Genomic DNA, 19,248 nt, shown 5'->3' with positions numbered 1-19,248 from the left:
TGTCTTTATCAGGTAGCTCAATAGTTCAGACCACAGTAAGTATTTGTTCTTGTTGCTTTCTAGTTAGTTTTTATGCCTTTATACTGCAGAAAAGATTTGCGCACCACTGCTTAAAATGTTATAACTTATTAAAGTAAAACCCTTCTAATATATCTTCCACGGGACCGCAAGACAAGAACATATAATACTCGGAAAACATTATGCGAGTATGCTGCTAAATATTAAAACTAAGATACTATGCACGAATAATCAGGGGTCCGAAATATCGGATTCAGCAGATGAGTCACTTGTTCTACAAGCTGAAAAAGGTGTCTCGTATTCTCGGATGATAACTTCTGGGGACACCTCCGTTTTTGCAAGTGCCAGGCGCATTCGTGTGTACAAGTAATGGCAATCTTTGCTCAGTGCCAGCATCACTGTCACTCATCAATGCGTTTGGTGCTATGAAACTGATAGTAGATGGGACCAGGCTTCAGCGACATTATACCTGGGAAATGTATGAACGAGTACTGTATAAGCGGTGTTCCAGTGTATGTAACTTAGATTAATATATGCCAATGTTTTACTTGCCTGTATGTTTATGCCTTATGTAGATACAGTGGCAAGTTGGCTCACATGGCCACAGTGTGAATTTAATGGAGTTGTAACCATGCAGCTGTGAGATGTTATTCATAAAGAAAAACTGCATCGACGTAAACTTTGCTCTTTTGTAATTGCAGAAAAACGAAAACTGGGTCAACTCATCTTGCAGTCAAGGAACGTAACTGCACCAGGAGAACAGAGCTCACCAGGGTAAGAACTTTTCCTGTCTTGTTTGAACCCTTAGGCTGTTATAAAGCCTGAGCCTTTTCCAACACTTGATTTTCTGTGGTATAAGAATGCTTACAGGGGCATTGAGTTTGGTCAGACGTTTCTGCCAGTGATGCTCTAGTGACTCGAGCATTATGATGTAACTGCCCGAGTCTCTCATGCCCTGACAAAAGCTTGGCTCTCTTGCAGCAGTTCTACTGCCAAGGAGGAAGGCTCCAGCAGTAGCGACAAGGAGCCGAGCGAGCCAGAGGCGGAGGCAGTGCTGAAGACGAAAGCTAGCAGCAGCTCACACTCCGTCCTCCGTGGAGGAGACCCATCGCTGTCTGCGTTTCGTCGCTACCAGCCACCAAACCTGCCTTCCCATCACATTCCGGGCTGGCGGCAGAAGTCGTCTCACGGCGGCTCCCACTTCATCCCCGTGCGACCGCGCGACAATTCGTCCGATGACGAGCTACGACACGGATGGTGTGCTGAAGGCACGCTCGAAAACAACAGCTATCATCGGCAAAAGACAATGCCTTCAAACACACCCTTGGAGCTTCCCTTAGATCCACACTCTGCTGCGTCCGTTGTTGTCGAGGCCAAGAACGGCATAAACTCTGCGTCAGAAAGTGAAAAAAAGGTTGAGGAGAATATCCTAGAGGCGCGGACAGAGAGTCCACTTGCAGAGTCGGCTCGAACGGCAGCTTGGGTCTTTGGGGGCAGCACTGAAAATGTGGTGCTGAAGGAGATGTATGCAAAAGTGCGCCCCAAGCATCGAGGAGGACCAGGAGGAGGAGTTGGTGGCAGCAGCGGTGGAGGAGGTGGTGGCGGCGGTGCTAATGGTGACAGCTGTGACTCTGAATCTGGAGATGACGAGCTCAAGCAATCTGCATCACGGAAGCGACCCTCTGCAGCAGCGCAGAGGCGGAAAAAGACGCAGCACTACGCCAAGAATTATCACCTCAGCCGACTCAAACTGCGGCCCGAACTGGCAGGCCGTAGCATACCAGACGTGGCAGCCACTGTGCCACCAAAAACCATTTCCGCAGGGCGGCAGCAGTCGGACGTGTCGCTGGGGGCTGCGGAGGATGCCGCCCAGCAGAAGGTACCTGCCACATCGTCCGCATTGGCAACGGCAGCGGCACCTGTGCAGCCCAAGTTTTCGCTGATCACGAAGAGCAAGGAAGGCAGCCACCTGCGACCCAATGGATCGCGCATGCCAGTGCCAAGCACCAGGGGACTTATGAGCAAGTTCTTGCCGCCTTGGGTGACACGTGATGACGTGTCATCACACCTGTCGTCCGCATCTTGGGTCTACTTGCCTTCCCTTTCACCAGAGGAAGGCGGAGACGAGCCTCGGTTGTCGCTGCCACGAAAGGAAGAGATCCCCGAAGTGGCCAAGCCCAGCGAGCCTGCGGCAACGACGTCATCCACAACGGCAGCAAAATCAGTTCGTCCCGAGGGAACACACACGTTGACCTGTGGCAAGCGGGGGAGCAGTGGTGGGACAGAGGGTTCTGCATTCCACACGGTCAGCGCCAAGGGGAAAGGTTCGGCGGCTTGTCAGCACGCGCCACCAGAGCAGCCACGTGCGCTCGTGCCGCCGCTGCCCAAGAACCTCAGCGACATCCCTGCATTTCCCTCGGGACCCCCATTTCCCTGGATCAAGGGAAAGCTCATTGGTATGTTCTCTGTCTGGGGTGATGGATTCACCAGGTTAACTCTGTTCTCTGGAAAGTAGCCCGTATGTTGGGGTACAGTACGAACGTAGAAGTACAGTGCATTTTGAATCAATACACCATCTAGTCCCACTTGCCTCTCTTTACGTTGCCTTTCCGACTTCATGCTACAGTTAAATGAATGGCAGTTTCATAATTTTATAGACAGAAACTATGACACATGACAAATTGTGTTGTTTCCTTCTATCGTATTTGTCTTGGTGTATTCTTGGTTAATTAAATATATTGCCCATGTGTTCCTCTGTCAACTTGCATAAAGTAATCCCACGACATAGCATGATGATGGTCTGTGAAATATTTAGGGCCTTTTTACAATTATGTAGAAGAATAAAAGCGCACATAAATCTTGTAAATCGGTGCCCATAAGCTGTTCACTCTATAATTTCTTCTGTGATCTTATTGACTCTGGCAGTTTGATCAATGCTATCAGGCACTTGCATCTTAGCTGTGTGGGAAACTACTTACGGCATTCTATATGTTGTCTACGGTTGGCTTTTTTCCATTGCTCAGATGCTTGGTAATAATAAAGCATAGCATACATGAAAAATAATCTTGCTTTACAGTCAACGTCCGATTTTCCAGACACCTGATTATTTGGACATGCCAAGTAATTTGGACTCCTTCACAGCACTGTCAGGCACCCCATGGAGCTAATGTATAAAACGACTGAAGTTTCAGATGCTCAAACCCTTCGCCACCCAAGGTTTTGGACTTTTTACCCCTAACCGCAGGTCCAAAATGGCATCCATCGCTGCCATTTTGATTATCTCGCAGCCTTGAACCCTCACTCTCGCACGCCGATCTGCTAGTCATAGCCAACCACAGCACTGTGGGCACTGTATCATATTGAAACCTCAAACCAGTGCTCTTGGCAGCCATAGCCAGCCGTAGCTATGGCCATAGCCTTTTGTGTTTATCCACATGTTTTTTAGTCAGCTTTGTGATAGGCTGTGTGATCGTGTTGTGCTGCTGTGCGCTCTCTTCGACGTTCGCTTTGAAGCTTCCCACTGTTTGGTGCTGTGCTTTTCATTGAGTGGATTTGCCGCTTACAACGATGGCACCAACTACTCCTTCGGCATCTTCGCCCATGGCTACGAAGCGTTCAAATCCCTCCCGTTGGCTGACGATGGAAAAGAGAGCTGCCATCATCAAGCAAGTTGAAAACGGCCGGTCACAAGCTGACGTGGGCAAGGAGTTTGGAATCTCTAAGCAAATGGCTTTGGATTTCACGAAAATGGATGGATTTCATGAAAATGGATGGATTTCAAATGGATTTCACGAAAAACAAGTTGCAAATCTTGGAAGTGGCCAGAAGGTGAACCGGGACTCAAAAAGAAGAATGCAAGTCAGGGTGTTTACCCATAGCTTGAGGTAGTGCTCCTCGTGTGGCTAAATACCATGACTGCAAAGCAAATCCCGGTCTCGGGTTACGTCTTCAAATGAACATTGAGGACTTCAAGTTCAGTGGTGGGTGGCTCAGAAATTTCAACAATCGCAATGACCTGAAGTTCAAGAAGATGTGCAGGGAAAGTGGCCCTGTCGACGATTCAGGTGTCGTGAAGTGTCGGAATATAAAGCTGCAGTCTTTGTTGCAGCTTTTTGCGCCTGAGAACATTTTCAACGGTGATGAAACTGGATTGATCTATAAAATACTCCTAGAGAAAACGCTTCCATTTTCTGGTGACCCCTGCCATGGTGGCAAACAGAGCAAAGAGTGGCTGACCGTCCTTGTCGGCAGCAACATGCCAGGCAGCGAGAAGCTTTCGATGTTCGTCATGGGGAAATCAAAGAATCCAAGGGCTTTTAAGGGGGCAACCCTACCTGTTCAGTACGAGGCCAACAAGAAGGCCTGGATAACAAAGCAGTTATTTGAAGTGTACATTTGCAAGTGGGACAGAAGGTTCAAACAGCAGAATCGAAAAGCTCTGCTGTTTGTGGACAACTGGGCTGCGCATGGCCACATCAAAGACCTAAAGGCTCTACAGGTGAAATTTCTGCCACCAAACACCACGTCAGTCCTGCAGCCGATGGACCAAGGCGTGATCCACAACCTGAAGCTTCTGTACAGGTCGTGAGCTCAACTGCATGGTACTGTGCTCAGACAGCGGCAAAAGTTACACCGTTGACTTTAGGTATGCTGTCGGCATGCTTGCAGACAGACACGTGGACGACGGTTACACAAGAGACGCTTCACAATTGCTTTCGCCACGCTGGCTTCATACTTGGCACTGAGACAGCTGACTCGCCCGGAGAGAATGACAGCATGTGTGATCAATCTCCTTCCATGGACTTTATGTTCGACGACCTGCACCGTACAAGCATTTTTCAATTCCAACCGGGATAACGTTTGAAGGATACACCGACAAAGGTCTCAAACTCTGTGTGGAGTTAATCAGTGATGAAATTGTCCGTCAAGTTGTGGTGGATTTGGACGACTCCAACACCGAGAATGAAGACAGCGCCTGCACAGCCGACGAGCTCCGAGTTGGCGTAAGCACCGATGATGCTGTCATCAGTGGACAGTGATGATATGACCCTGGCTGAACTTGAAGCAAACATGATTGCATACAAGTGGAACACCATGCAAAAGAGGATCAATGATTTTTTTGCGCCGCTAAGGCAGTAACAGGCAGCGTTGACCTGCCTCAATATAGCATCGGCGACATTAACGGTACCCACTGTCAGATATTTATTTTTTATCTTTATTAATGGTTCTTTTCAGAGCCACTTCAATGATGAATTGGCAGAGTTGCGCAAGTCCGATACTCCGTCCTTGACCGTCTTCATCCGAGAAATACCTATAAAATGGTGCGTTTTCTGCATGCATTCAATTTTTCGGACATTTTCGAGCTTCCTTGGGAGTCTGAAAAAAACGGACATTGACTGTGATATAGCTCTGTTCTTAATATAACATATATGGCCGATACCCTTTTCCTTTTTGCATTTGCTTTCCCCACTTACTTAATTTGTAAGTGCACTTACTACTGCCATTGCACTTCCATTATTGCCTACTAAAGGAAGCGCTAGTCTTTGTTCAATAAGAAGCGTGAACTATGCGTGCTGGATCTTGTTATCTACATTTTACATCTAATATGCACAAACTGCACACGCACGCTAAATGAAAATCATTAGCCAACTGCCTTGCAGGAAAGCTATATTTAGAGGCAGTAACCAGGGCCTATTGTGATATGCTGTGCTTGCAGGCAAAGGGGCATTCGGCCTGGTATGGTGTGGCCTGCGCAAGTCCGGTGGGGAGCTGGTGGCCGTCAAGCAGTTTCAGCTGGGTGGGACCGACGTGCTGTCGGCCGTTCAGCTAGAGGTCGACATTCTGCAGTCACTCAAGCACCCCAACATCGTTGGCTTCCTCGGTGTGCAGCAGGAAGAGGCACTCGTCAACCTGTTCCTCGAGTTTGTCTCCGGCGGCAGCCTCGCTGCCAACCTGGCCCAATTTGGGGCCTTCCCCGAGACAGTGGTGCGTCGATACGGACGGCAGCTCCTCCAGGCTCTAGCCTACCTGCACCAGCGAAATGTCATCCATCGAGACATCAAGGTACACCTGCCTTCTTTTCTTACATAGGGTGAACAGTTTATTTTTTCTTTTTTTTTTGCGATCACTTCCAGTGATGTTGCGTTCTGCACATGCGACGACTGGTTGGTTCAGCAGAAGCCTTCGTTACTTTGGCCGACTAGGATACCGAGGCAAAGTTGCTATGACAGCGTTGCTCTTTGGACCCCAGCGCTCCTTTGCGAAAAAACATGCGATTTCCATCACACTTTCTCCAACGCAGCTGGTGTGGCTGGGGCCTCTCATAAGTCTTCGTCGTTCAATCTAAACTAGCCACCAGCTATCCCGACTAACTGTAGTGTCATGCATCTCGGTGCATCTTGAATCGAATGTTAAGGAAGTTTGCCGCTAGCATTTATAGAATGTGTCGGGTCGAGAGTAGCAGTACATGTATTTTTCAGTTGTGTCGTCTACCTGCTTCATCAGTCGCATAGATGCATATCGCAACTGCACAGGTTGTGCAATTATTGTCCGTGGAACTACCGTTCGCAGAGCTATCCATCGTGTGAATACACCAATAGTTGTCAATTGCATTGAAGCATCACGCCAGGTCTTACAAAAGAGAGGTTACCATCACGGGTGATGCTTGTGAACACAGTCCTGAGTGTCTTGCTTGAGCCTGGACAGTTCTTTCCTTCCAAGTTCCTTGTAGCTGTCTTCTCTTGTACAATGGTAGCGGTATCAGGCAGTGTCTTGCATGTGATCCGTGATGACGTGTGTTGGCAGCTTGGAAAAGGAGGAGCGTGAGCTGCAGTTGAGGAGGATGCAGACATGTGGCATCCTTACAATGCTCTCACCTCAGCACTGCAGCAGCACAGTCAAGCGTCTATACAGGGTGTTTCACATAACTTGTGCCAAGGGTTTAAAAAAAGTGGTTAGCCGCAGCTAAATAAAACTGACGGCGTATGGTTTGCCGTCATGTGGCACTCCTTGGAGTATTTTTTATATTCCGCTTAATTACTTAAATAAATAAAATGAATTATGCAAAATATTTAATGTTCACTTTAGGGCCAAGTGTGTTTCGTTATCTTGTAGAGGGTGTTCAGAAACGACCAATCCAATTTTTTTGTGACAACGTACATGCTGCTTGGAAATTTTTTGTGCTGTTTAAAGAAAGCCTGCGAAATATGAAGGAACACCACGTGACTACGCTCGTGCGCTGTCGTATTGCGGCACTCTGAACTAGGCGTCAAGCCTATCGCTTATCAAGAACGACGGTGCTTCCTTTCCATGTGCCACTGCCACAAATGCTGACGCACTGTGTAGCCGATAGCGAGAGCCGTGGCTGCTCACTTCGCCATGGTTCGTGCGCATGGTTCTTTCGTGCGAACGGCGATTGAGAGTGCTGCAATATGATGGCACACGAGCACAGTCACATGGTTCTATTTCATATTTCGTGGGCTTTCGTTAAACGCCGAAAGAAACCATCACACAGCGTGTGTGTTGCCACAAAAAATTGGATCGGTTGTTTCTGAACCCCCTCTACAATGCAATGAAATGCGCTTGGCCCTAAAGTGAATATAAAAATGCTGCATGATTCATCTTAGTCAATTAACTAATTAAGCGGAATATAAGAAATGCCAGGAGCACCACATGATGGCAAACCATATGCCGTTGGTTTCATTCAGCTACGACTAACCACATTTTTTAAATATCCTTGGCACAAGTCATGTGAAGCACCCTCTATATAACAAGCATGGATATAACAAATTATCATATGTGATGAAGTAACTCTGAAATGTTTCTCGCTGATGGAGTGTAACAAATATATCTTATAATGAATATTGGATATAATAAAGGTATTTTCAGGTTGGATGCGACTTAGCGATAATGAGCTCTCTTTTCTTTGTGAGCCGTAGAAAAATGCCAGTGAACTCAGAATGGCTGTCAAGCCTCTAACCAATGCCTATTTCTCTCACTTTGACAGGGTAATAATGTTATGGTCTGTCCTGGAACGGGCACCATCAAGCTTATCGACTTTGGGTGCGCCACGTTTGAGCCTTCGTCAGCAGACTGTGAGGGACTGGTGGCCAGTGCCAGAGGCACGCCCTACTGGATGGCGCCGGAGGTCATCTGCCAGGAAGAATGCTCGCACAAGTCAGACGTCTGGTACGTTCGTGCACCTCTCTTGCAGGATTGCTGCTGCCATGAAAAACACACCTCTGCATTATTTTAAATGCAATGCTCGCATGCTACTTCCATTTCCAGCTGCACCTGAGAGTAAGTCATGAGCTTGCTTGTGCTTTGCAGGAAAAAAAAGAAACATATTGGTGGTATCCTCTTAAAACTTGCACATTTTCTTTTTTTTAGGATATTTCTGCCTGATCTTACCTGCATGTTCTTCATCCTTACGCACCTTCATCCTCATTTGTTCCCATTTCCTGTTTGTAAATTGTTTTTAAGTGGAGGAGCTTTCAACCATTATGCCATGATGTACATTGTAAATTTGCAAGTCACTGGTTGACATCCTGTGTCCTCTGTTTCAGGAGTGTCGGTTGCACTGTGATCGAGATGTTCCAGACAAAGCCTCCTTGGTGAGTAAACAAACTACGAAAGTACATCGCATGACACCACTAAATGACCTTGCTTGGTGAAAACTTTTACTTGTTGGGGGCTAGAGCTGCAGTTCTTAACACAAGCTGCGATTTCCAGGTACGAGCTTTCTCCCCTGGCTGCAGCCTTTGCCATTGGACAGGGTACGAGTGACCCAAAATTTCCGGACCAGATCAGTCCCGATGCCCGAGACTTCATTCTCACCTGCCTTAAGAGGTAAGTTCTGATTTGTTCATTGTATTGCTGAAAACATGTCACATACGAGGAACGTGCAGAGGTGCATATTATGTTGGGCATAAACGATTCCATACTGTTGACAGCTAGCGACAGAACTATGAAGTACAGTAAAACCTCGGTAATTTGGATTTCATTGGACTGAAAAAAAAAATGGCTGAATTAATCTAGTGTCTAATTATCGAGGGTATCAAGAAAGCAATAAACAAGTGCTCACTATGTCAACACAATTTTATTTACTGAATCGGTAAATCCTGTTTCTGTTTTGCACAAAAGCAGTGCGGAAGCTGCAGTTCTCGTCATCTTATGACTGATTAGCACTCTCAACAGCGAAGGCTTCACAACTTTCTTCGCTATGAGGCCAAGGCGAGCATCATCATCCAAGACACGCTTTTCACTACCGCACACACATCACGATTATTTATTAATTTTTTTTGCTCCTTAGCTGTTTGCCAACAGATTGTCGGTGCATTGCAATGTAGCCAGCGTTCTTCATCCTCAACAGCTTCCTCCGTGTTTGTGACATTGCATGAGCAGCCATTGCAATGAGTTAAAACGAAACCGTTGTTTGCTGCAACCGCTACCAACGAAACCGCGGTCACAAATGACACTACCATGGATGGTAACTATGCAGTTATGAAGGCACGCAGCCAATGCGGTGTTAAGCATGGCAGTATGCGCAAGAATAAAGGCTGTAGAAACACAAATAGGCATGAAGTTTTTCGGCATTCCTGACGTACACGTACAAGTTTCGCTGATGACTACGGTGATGCAGGCACTGCCGCTTCGTTTCGCTTGGAGGCTAGCATTGTTTCTGCTATCTTGCGTTGCGCATTTGCAGCTTTCCGCATTTACCGAGCCCCGAGAGTTGCCCGAGTGAAGTGTTCCGCGCCCAAATGTGTGCGAATTAATGAGAATTTGCACCATTAAGTTATGCATATACCTGCCGGGACCAGAGGACGAGTCTGAATTCGATTTTCCGAATCAACACGGTTCATACTGTGACTACAAATTTCATAGTATGTTGTTTGCTGCTTTCCTGCATTTGCTTTTGTACTGTGCGTGATTTCGTATGCAGTCAAACCTTGATGTAATGAACTATTTTAATTTCCCAATTTTCATTCTATTGAAAACCATGTACCTTTCTTTTTTCCGTGATTTAACAAAGTAATTTCGTGACACAGTTTTGATTTATCAAAGTTTTCGGTCACTTCAAGCATTTACTTGGAGCCCGTATGGCTGGTAAATTTAGCAAAATGATATAGAAATGTCAGCCAAGGTAAGAATTATTTGCAAGCATCCTTTTGGCATAAAAAGTTTAAGCAGCAAACGCTGCCAAAGCGCACGCACCGAGACACGGTGTGCAGTAAACAACTTGCAAAAGCCACGAGGCAGGCAGCAGCTAGGAGCACTCGGAGAAACACGAGAGCTGGCGATTCCTTTGGCACAGGGAAGCTGGGGAGGGCGGTCACATGATCAAGCATGCATGAAGGTAGGTGGAGCAGGAGACGCACACCTATCTGCCCCTTGCGCAGTCTCCTCCTCTACGCTTGCTGTGGCTGCACATAGTTGTCTATACTCGGACCATGTGCCATATCTTGGCAGTAATCTGCAGCAAGTGTAAAGGTCAAGCCAAGATGGTTCACGCCTTGACGTGCATCGTGTTCTTGCGCATCTAGCGTTGGTGATTGCGTAATCTGAAATTTTCGAGACACGGTGTGAAGCTCCTCCTTGTGCTGTGGCAGCAGGTGCTCGTGGTCGTCGAGTGATATCTGTTCATGTTTGCCAGTGTCTGCGACTCTGATAAAGCTAAGAACCTTACTTGGCTTAGTTCTTTCTTTGCTATTGCCATTAATGCTACGCCTTTCTGGTGAAACTGTGACTCCCCCCCCCTCCCTCAGAATGAATGTCCATGTCCTTTTACACTTTTGTTTCTGTGGGTGCCAACTGACGATGGCTGTCAGCACTAAGCGCGTTCTGTCATGGCATCCAAGATTTACAGCACTGCACTGGTGTGCACAACTAAGCGATTATGGTTCAACCTCCCTGTAATTTGTTGATAAGTGCTTCCAGAAAAGATGCTATCCACCAGGAATGTTCTGGGAAATTGTGTGAAATTAATTTTACTGCTGAAACTTTAAAACCTAGAATTAACAAAATTTCTCGGTGCAAGTACAACTTCGGTAATATAACTTTGACTGTATTGTTGTTATTCCCTTATTTTCTTAAGCAAATACTGCATTAAATTTATTTTCCCTGGCTCATGTCTTGCTTACTTCACTATAGTTATTCATGCATTATTGAAATTGTATATGTTTATCGTTACTGTTCATTACCTACAACTAGTTCACTTTGGGCTAAGTTCTGTAGACTATCATAAGCTATGCGGTCACCCAATTTTTGTTCTCCCATGCAGCTTCTAGAGTGCTGAAACATCAATAAATAACATTTCAGGTGCCCCGGTGAGCGACCAACGGCGGAGGAACTGCTAACGCACCGCTTTCTTCAGACTGGAGCCATAGAGGACCTCTAACAGAAGGGTGAAACACATCCAAGGCTTCACTTCCAGCCTTACGGAGTCTTTGGGACACTTTGCAACTTTATCCACCGGGCAGGACACAATCGCTTTTCTTTTTGCCTGAAAACATCATCTGCACTCACCGTAGCTGCACTCACTGTCCACAAACATCAGGACATTGTCAAATAGCGCAGCTGTGCCGTGGAGGCATCGGTGTTTGCACTATTCCGGACGGTGCGTGTGGAGTTGCATTTGGCAGGTCAAGAGTAGAAGCCGGTCGCCTGCCCAAACAGAGAGAGTGTGTGTGTGAGAGAGGGGGAGGCTGTTAGACCTTAATGTAACTTGTACCTGTTGCCAATGGCATGTTATCGACGTAGAGCTCACATATGGTTTAGTTATCTTTTTTTCCCCCCTATTCTCGGTGCACTGGTAACCCAAATAACACTTTTTGCTCAGGTAAACGGCAGCCTCTGCTATCTCAATGGCCAAAACGAACCTGGAAAGCTCCCATTGCATCGAGTCAAACAGTGATGTTCCGAAAAAAAAAAAAAGTTGTAATTTAGGTTTGTTGTTTGAGTGTTTTACAAATTTAGTATTGTTCCTTTTTTTTATGTATACAGAGACAAGCATATATATTTATTTCTATTTAAGAGATCTTTTCTTTGAAGCTGAAACGAATGTACATATGTGTTAAAAGCTGGCTGCTCTCTCCTTTCTTCGTGTTGTCTAGTTAACTGCTGTTGATGCATAGGCTCTGCTGTAAACAAGGATGCTTCAGGTTTATTGAAGTAACCACCGCTTGTTACTGCAGGCAGCAACTTCCAGAAGGAAATATTTGGTTTATTGAAGGAAACCTAACAATGCAAGATTGGCAGGATGGTTTTTCAGCTCACAATATACTTCAGTTGTTTGCTCACCACATGCACAAACACTAAACGCATTAACAAAGGACAGAGAGTACCTAGTTAGGCAGCCATTTTGTTGCAGATATGAACTTTCAACAAAGTACATTTGTGTACATGCTGACCCCTGCTCATCGAATGTCATGTGCAATCTTGTCTCTGAACAATCGTGCTCTCAAAACCTTTACCTGAAAATAGACTTGTTACTCATGCTGCTACACCTTCGATTCACTATGGCACACTTGATAATTAGCTGCCATAAAAACCCGTTCGCAACATGGAATTTCTGTACTGTTTCTAGTGCCTAACTGTTAATGGTGGAAGTGTGCTGGTCTTAGCTAACATGATAAGGTATCCCTAGGCTAGCACAATACACATACCTGGGCCTAGGACTGGTTTCCACAAAGTTTTCAAGCCAATCATTAAGTCTGATTGCCATAATATCCAGAATCACTGCCTCATTACATTGGAGAACACAGCTAATTAAGAAGAGCAGGGAGAGTATATTGGTGTATAGCCAAATGTGTGAAAAATGACCAAGACTGAACAATGACTGATATGCTTCAGTGGCATGGAGCTATTTCAGTGGGTCAGCAGATCATCAAGTCTAAAGCTGATGGGCAGTGACTCTGAATATTCTGGTAGTTAGCTTGGCTTTTTTATTTTGAGTGCTTAGTAGCTTGTAGTGGAGTGCTAATGGAAAACACAGAACCAACTACAAAGATAGCTAAAAGAATTTAACAGCTTGTGCATTGTGTGAGATTAACAATCACTGTCAATAGATTGAATAAGGGGGCATTGAAGGGTGTGCTATTTCCTTTACTGTCGATATAAAAAGAGCTTAGTCTTGAAATTTCTCTTTCTTGCAACCAATAGCTCATATGTAGTGCACTACTTCCAGAGACTTAACATAATATTGGTATGTTTGCTGCATAACTACTAGCAAAAGGTTAGAAGGATGATCGCTCTATTCATACATATACCTTGACTCAGTGCTTCTCCTCCGCTCTGCTAAATGGAGGGCAGTGCCATCTCTCAAATGATGAAGTAGTCACAGTGTGCTTCTATAAATCTCGTCAGCAGTTACAGAATTCTACGAGTGATTTCATAATGGCACACTTTTAGCATTTGTTCAGAGGCACTGGGGTGGAGGAGCGTTGCTGAAGCAACTCCTCATCACGGGAATTGCCAAAGGGCAGTCTTAAAGTGCACTGACCACTTGTGAAAGGGTGTTTTTCAAGCAGCTCCTCAATCAACATGGAAATCACTGAGGAGGGGTTTTGGAAGTGCAGTAACCACTCAATGAAAGATGTTTTCCTAGCAACTTGTCACAGGAATCGCAAGCAGCATTCTTGAAGCACAGTAACCACTCAGTTAAACAGTGGCATTTCCCTTTGCATGCTGAAGTCGAGTAGGAGTGTCGAGACACGTTTCTGACGAGTGGTGAAACCCTGAGAGAACTGACTAGGCTTAGGGTTATGAACAAGAAAAGGGCCTCAGTCCAATGCCACCATTTTCTGACAAGACAAACTTGTCACATTCAGAGCAGCAGGGGTCATCATTGGCACTGGCCTCGTGTGTGCTTCTCACTACATCTATGGAAGAAGGTGCCCTCTTGCGGTGCATGAGTGGAAAAAGTTATAAGCTGTGGTAGTGCTTGTGGTATTTGTGGGTGGCATAAAGGCTTCTTGTCACTGGAAGAATTGAGGTATCAAAGGGAGTTCTTTTTTTTTTTCTCCAGACACTTCTAGCATCAAAAACACAAAGAGGGTACAGACGTCTTTATAGAAAGAAAAGGACGGTTTAGGTTCTTATGATTAATGGCAAGTTGACAACAAACAAGTTTGGAGGAAACAATGTTCTAGGCCCATTACTCCCTCCCCCCCCCCCCCCCCCCCCCCCACTAAGATAAGCCTAGATTAATGCACAGGCTGTTGCATCAGACAGGACCATTGATCTTGAGTTGCATTCAGGTTTTTAAGGCATGCTAACATCAAAGTTGTGCTTGTCATCCTCAAGCAGCTTCAGCAGAAGTTTACATGTTGCAGAAGCAAAAGATGCTGCGAAGTTTTTTTTTCCATGCTGCTGGTACAGGAGTAAGATATACATTACACTCGGAATGATGTTATCAGCACTGTCGTACACAGACCGACCGTAATGAGAGTCAGTGAAAAGGGTTGTTCCCTGTAAATAACGCAACACGAGCAAAATAAAAATTATCTTCTGCGAGACTACCACTGCTATTGTTGCAAGCAGCGCTGACATGAGAGCTAGAGGCTGGAGTTGCACTGGCTCGCTACCAGCTTATACTTTTCGTGACTGAAGCTATTTAATGTGGGATGGACATGCTGACAAGTGCTGCAAAAATACTCGCTTTTTTCCCCCCCCCTATTTTCCAGACTTCGAATTTACACACACAAGTACAGCAGATTAATCGCAGGAAGTTTCATGGTAGAAGACGGTGTCATATCCCAAGTGATAAGAAGTGAAACAGACTTCTCCCTAGGTGCGTGCGTGCGTGCGTGCGTGTGTGTGCGTGTGTGTGTATCTATATATATATATATATATATATATATATATATATATATATATATATATATATATATATATATATATATAAACACACGAAAACTTATACGCTTGTGACTGCATATTTCCGTAGGCTCTGGTCTGGTTATATGACATGAAATAGCCATACTCTGACCACACAGTTCTAAACAGTGCAATAAAACATGTAGCTTTAGACTGTCCAGTCATGAAAGGACCTTTAAGCACTTACCGCTCCCGGTTTTCCCATATAATTATTTATTTTTATTTGTTGGACATATTTTGTGACGTGTGCTTTCCTTCTTCAATGCACGAAATTATTGACTCTATGGTTGTTGGGTAAACAAGACCATTAGCTGGAGGTCGAAGATGCTCCGCTGTCACACACATTGTTGCAAGCTTGCTGATTAGCCACAGGGTGTAAAGCATTCAGGGCCAAAGCATTGAGCATTGTCACAAACTGGGCAATGTCTCTTATTTTCAATAAAATTCAATCTTCTATTCCAATAAAAAGGCTGCTGAAGGTTGTTAGAAATTATCTGGACATCTATAATCTCTTGATTATCTCTGACTTGCAACAGTAGAAGGAATCATGGAGCATAACTTTCAGGTCGCTCTTGTTTCCAAGATTTATGGATATGAACAAATGCTGCAGCTCATGCCACATGAAAATTTGCCCATGAAATGGTGCTCATCTGCAGCATAGAAAAGAATATGCCTTTATTTTCTCTAAGGGTTAAGAAAGCTTAAACACAACGAGGAAGAATCATCACAAGTGATCATTCACACAGTACTCAGTGATAGCAACGATCCCATATTCACTCATCAGCTATACTTATCCCCCTGCTCTTAACCCCTCGATTGACACGAAAGCTGATGCTTCATGTCTGAAATGAGAATGCTGACATAAGGTTCTATCGAAGACCGGTAGGGTCCAGATTCATGTTGACTTCTCGCTTTAGACATAACACGAAACAGAGGGAATTTAGCCTCATACATATTGTCAGTGAATGCCTTAGCATGCATTTTGCCCACCATGCTCAGTGTTTCTATAAAGAATGCTCGTAAATGACTTGTCCCTAGATTTATCAGGTGGTAAAGAGACACCGTTGTGGAGGGCTGCAGATTAATTTTGACTGCCTGATGCTCTTTAATGCACACCTATTTGTAATAAGTATGCAAGCATTTTTGCCTCAATTCAAACGCAACTGTCACAGCCAGAAAACGGACCTGTGACCTTGCACTCTGCAGTAGAATACTGTAGCCACATAGCAATCGTGGCAGGTAGGCGTAAATGAATGATTTGAACCCACGTTAGCTCCCAACTGCTTCGGAAACAGGCATACACCCTGTCTGCCTGCCTGCCTGCCTACCGGAAAGATGAGGAGGGGACAGTTGTATGCACCAAAACTGTACATCACCAAAATGACATAAAAATACCTTGCAAAGACAAATTTATTTGTTTGACACTGAAGCTTGCATCTCTTGCAACATATACAACAATTCCCCGACATGCATTGCTTGACCTCAATATCCCTTTGATGTATGATCACTTTGTTTTCATGAAAGATTTTAAAAGGGGTCTTGGACATTCTTGTATTCTTGTGAAACACTGCCATAGCATGTGTACTAGGAGCTTCCTTGTGCGTGCATGCAGTCAGCTGTTAAACTCCCTGGTAATGAAACCAGTGCAAGTCGAGCCTCAGTGCATCTGATGTATGAAATCTTCCATACCAAGTTTGTGTTGTAATGCATGTACGTATTCTCCTGCCTGCCGCCATTTAGAGCAGGCCTCGTCATTTGTTGCTCCTACACCCCGTATACGTCTCAGCAGCTAAGGCAGGTGTGCGCGATCAAATAAAGTGCGTGCAAGTCAAGCATGCACATGCGGACACCGTGTGATGGTGAAAAAAAGTTTTGCGTGGGGCTCTGTACATATGTAAACACGACTCCCCTTTGTGTGATAACGCCCCATAGTCTAACCAGAAAGTTAGCAGCAAAAGTGCGGTGAGAACTGATTTTTGGTGCCGACGTTCTGAAGACTGGGTGTGGATTGAGAACCCGCTCCCGCATGGAGACAACAGCGAGTCCGCGCTTGCGAGAAAAGTCGTCGGTGGATGTTGCAAGCAGTTGTTTGGGAATTGTTGTTGTGCTAAAGGAAAGGTCTATGTTTGAGCTGAAGACTGTGCATTGCTTGCGTTTGTCACGGAAATGTCTATATACATATAAAGGAGGGGGATTGGGGAGGGATTGAAACTTATTTTGTCACTGCTGCATCCATGCAGATCTGCAAGCAACAAATACTCGTCTTTCTGCCATTGGCTCTTGGAACAAATTGGCGCTCTGCGCTGCCTACAATGTAAGAAAAAAATTATTAGTTCACGTTATCAAATAAAGAAGTCTAGTATGCTACTGATGTGCTCTGTCTGCTTTCTGCATGTGACTTGGTGGCAGGGAAACTTGCCACTGAAGAAGATGTGTAGCTGCGCCAGCAAGCAATTCCCGAGGACGTGGTCCGCTGGATGCTACTGTCCGATTAGGGTTAGAGGTCCACACCAAGAGAGTGCCCATTCACAGATAGCGTTAATTTGAGGTGGTTTGGAGAGATGGCATGACCAAGTAGGATCTATAGCAAAGCCCAATAAACTTGGTCAAACCTACATTCTCTTTAATTTCAAGGTACCTTTATTTAGTTGTCTTTTTCATTCTATATGTTATCCGCGGTTGACTATAGTTTACCAATTGTAAGTGGGACATGTTACATCATGGGAGTTGGCACAGAGTTTAGTACCACGAAAGCTACAGTGAGATCTGGTAATAGGTTATCTTTGTGTTGCCAGCATGCGGAAAGGACAGTGCATACCAGTTCATTCACTCTTTAGCACACATGATAAAGATTGGCAGTATGGATATGGATTTGCCTTGCCTCATCACTACCAACTTTGGGTGATAGACATTCTCAAAGTTCATTTTTATTACAAATTTATCGTGAGGTGCTGATTTAATTTCAACTAACCTCTAATTTCTGCCATTGAATGGTTTTCAGAACATTAGAAACAGAATTTCTTAGGAAGGAAAAATTATGCATGGCGAGCGTTGCTTACAAAGCGTCATCTAGATTCAATGAAACGCTGAAGTGTTACGACTTATAGAACTTGCACAATGACATTAACTGATTGCGCAAGTAATGCACCTAAATAAAAAAATGTGGCTAGCAAGTAACGCAATTGTACAAGAAATAAATAGACGCTGCAGTGTGCTTTTCAATATGTTTGTCCATGATTGTGAAACATTCCATGTATCGAGATTTCACCACACCGCCAGATTCCTACAGCCATCTTAGTAGGAAACAGTTTGAGCTGGTACTGCATATTTAGTATTGTCGTCAATCTTGTACTATGTTTACATCGGTTTCTTGATTACAGATGTTCTGTTAGTAAATGCGAGGCTTCTGACACTTTAGGAGAAAGCCGACTCACATTTTGGAAGTTGCATCAACTCTAGCACACATTTCCCGTACGTACAAGGCTGACACATATATGATACTATAGTAGGTCTTGAAATGGCAGACCTGGCATCAACATTTTTGTAATGTCATAACCATGGGAGAAATAAATAAACTAAGTGCAATGCTACTACCCTAACCTAGCCTAACACAGGAGGGCAAATTAAATTGTTGACTAGGAGGGCGAATTAAATCGTGGATCCAACCTTCGCAAGCCAACTCTGCGAGACCATTACCCTTCTTTGCTTTTTCCCTTGCAGTGTCCAACACATGACCTCTGAGACTCAGTATATTGGCCGACAATGTTTGGTTCTTTGCAGCCTTTAATTGATGCGCACTTGTCTGGCTGCCCTGCTGCAGCTCTGCCTGCAGAGTGGGAGCACTACACACTCCGACGTGACAAACATCTGTTGGGCCGACTCGTTTTGCTTCAACTGTGTTGTGCTATGCTACCTCAAGATTTTTCCTTCCTCCATGCTCATGACAAATAACCAAAATTTGCTGACGTTGTGCAACGATGAGGCTATGCATGATAAAGGAATAAATAACAGTGCTGTATGTGTTTCTTCTGGATGTGCTCTTGTGTGGCAGTTAGATACTGTGATTGCAGGAGCAGACCGAAGCAGTGTACCACGATGGCATGGTGGATCAACCTCCTGGGCACCAAAACTGAAATTAGGACCGAATTCGTAAAGCTATGCATTTGTAAGAACTGTTTGCCATTGGCCAAATGCCTCGACTAATATGTGCAGCATCACGTTTGGCTGGCATGTGCTCTAACAATTCCAGCATGAAAACATTTTTGTGAAACTAGTTGAACCTCAACATGAATTTTGATGTAACGAATTTTCAGATATAACAGAATTTGTCAAATTTGGTTGATCATGCTTTAT

At 44.8% G+C, this 19,248-nt stretch overlaps 1 protein-coding gene across 5 annotated transcripts in view; it reads left to right on the top strand.

The window, feature by feature from the left end:
- The window catches only part of LOC135903713 (uncharacterized), a 34,185-nt gene extending 16,923 nt beyond the window's left edge, over positions 1-17,262 (top strand). For 4 of the 5 annotated variants that reach the window (XM_065434079.1, XM_065434080.1, XM_065434082.1 and 1 more), the window contains exons 9-15: positions 720-792; positions 1,000-2,474; positions 5,735-6,081; positions 8,024-8,205; positions 8,583-8,630; positions 8,749-8,865; positions 11,338-17,262. In XM_065434079.1, the coding sequence (XP_065290151.1) occupies positions 720-792; positions 1,000-2,474; positions 5,735-6,081; positions 8,024-8,205; positions 8,583-8,630; positions 8,749-8,865; positions 11,338-11,416 (2,321 nt within the window). In that variant the 3' untranslated portion in view covers positions 11,417-17,262. The remainder of the gene's footprint in view (positions 1-719; positions 793-999; positions 2,475-5,734; positions 6,082-8,023; positions 8,206-8,582; positions 8,631-8,748; positions 8,866-11,337) is intronic. The other variant, XM_065434083.1, reaches the window with a different exon arrangement.
- Positions 17,263-19,248: the final 1,986 nt, after the last annotated feature.

Source organism: Dermacentor albipictus, chromosome 9 (assembly GCF_038994185.2).
Source record: "Dermacentor albipictus isolate Rhodes 1998 colony chromosome 9, USDA_Dalb.pri_finalv2, whole genome shotgun sequence".
Classification (NCBI taxonomy): Eukaryota; Metazoa; Arthropoda; class Arachnida; order Ixodida; family Ixodidae; genus Dermacentor; species Dermacentor albipictus.
Note: the sequence above shows the minus strand (reverse complement) of the source record. Positions and strands in the feature narration are given on the sequence as shown.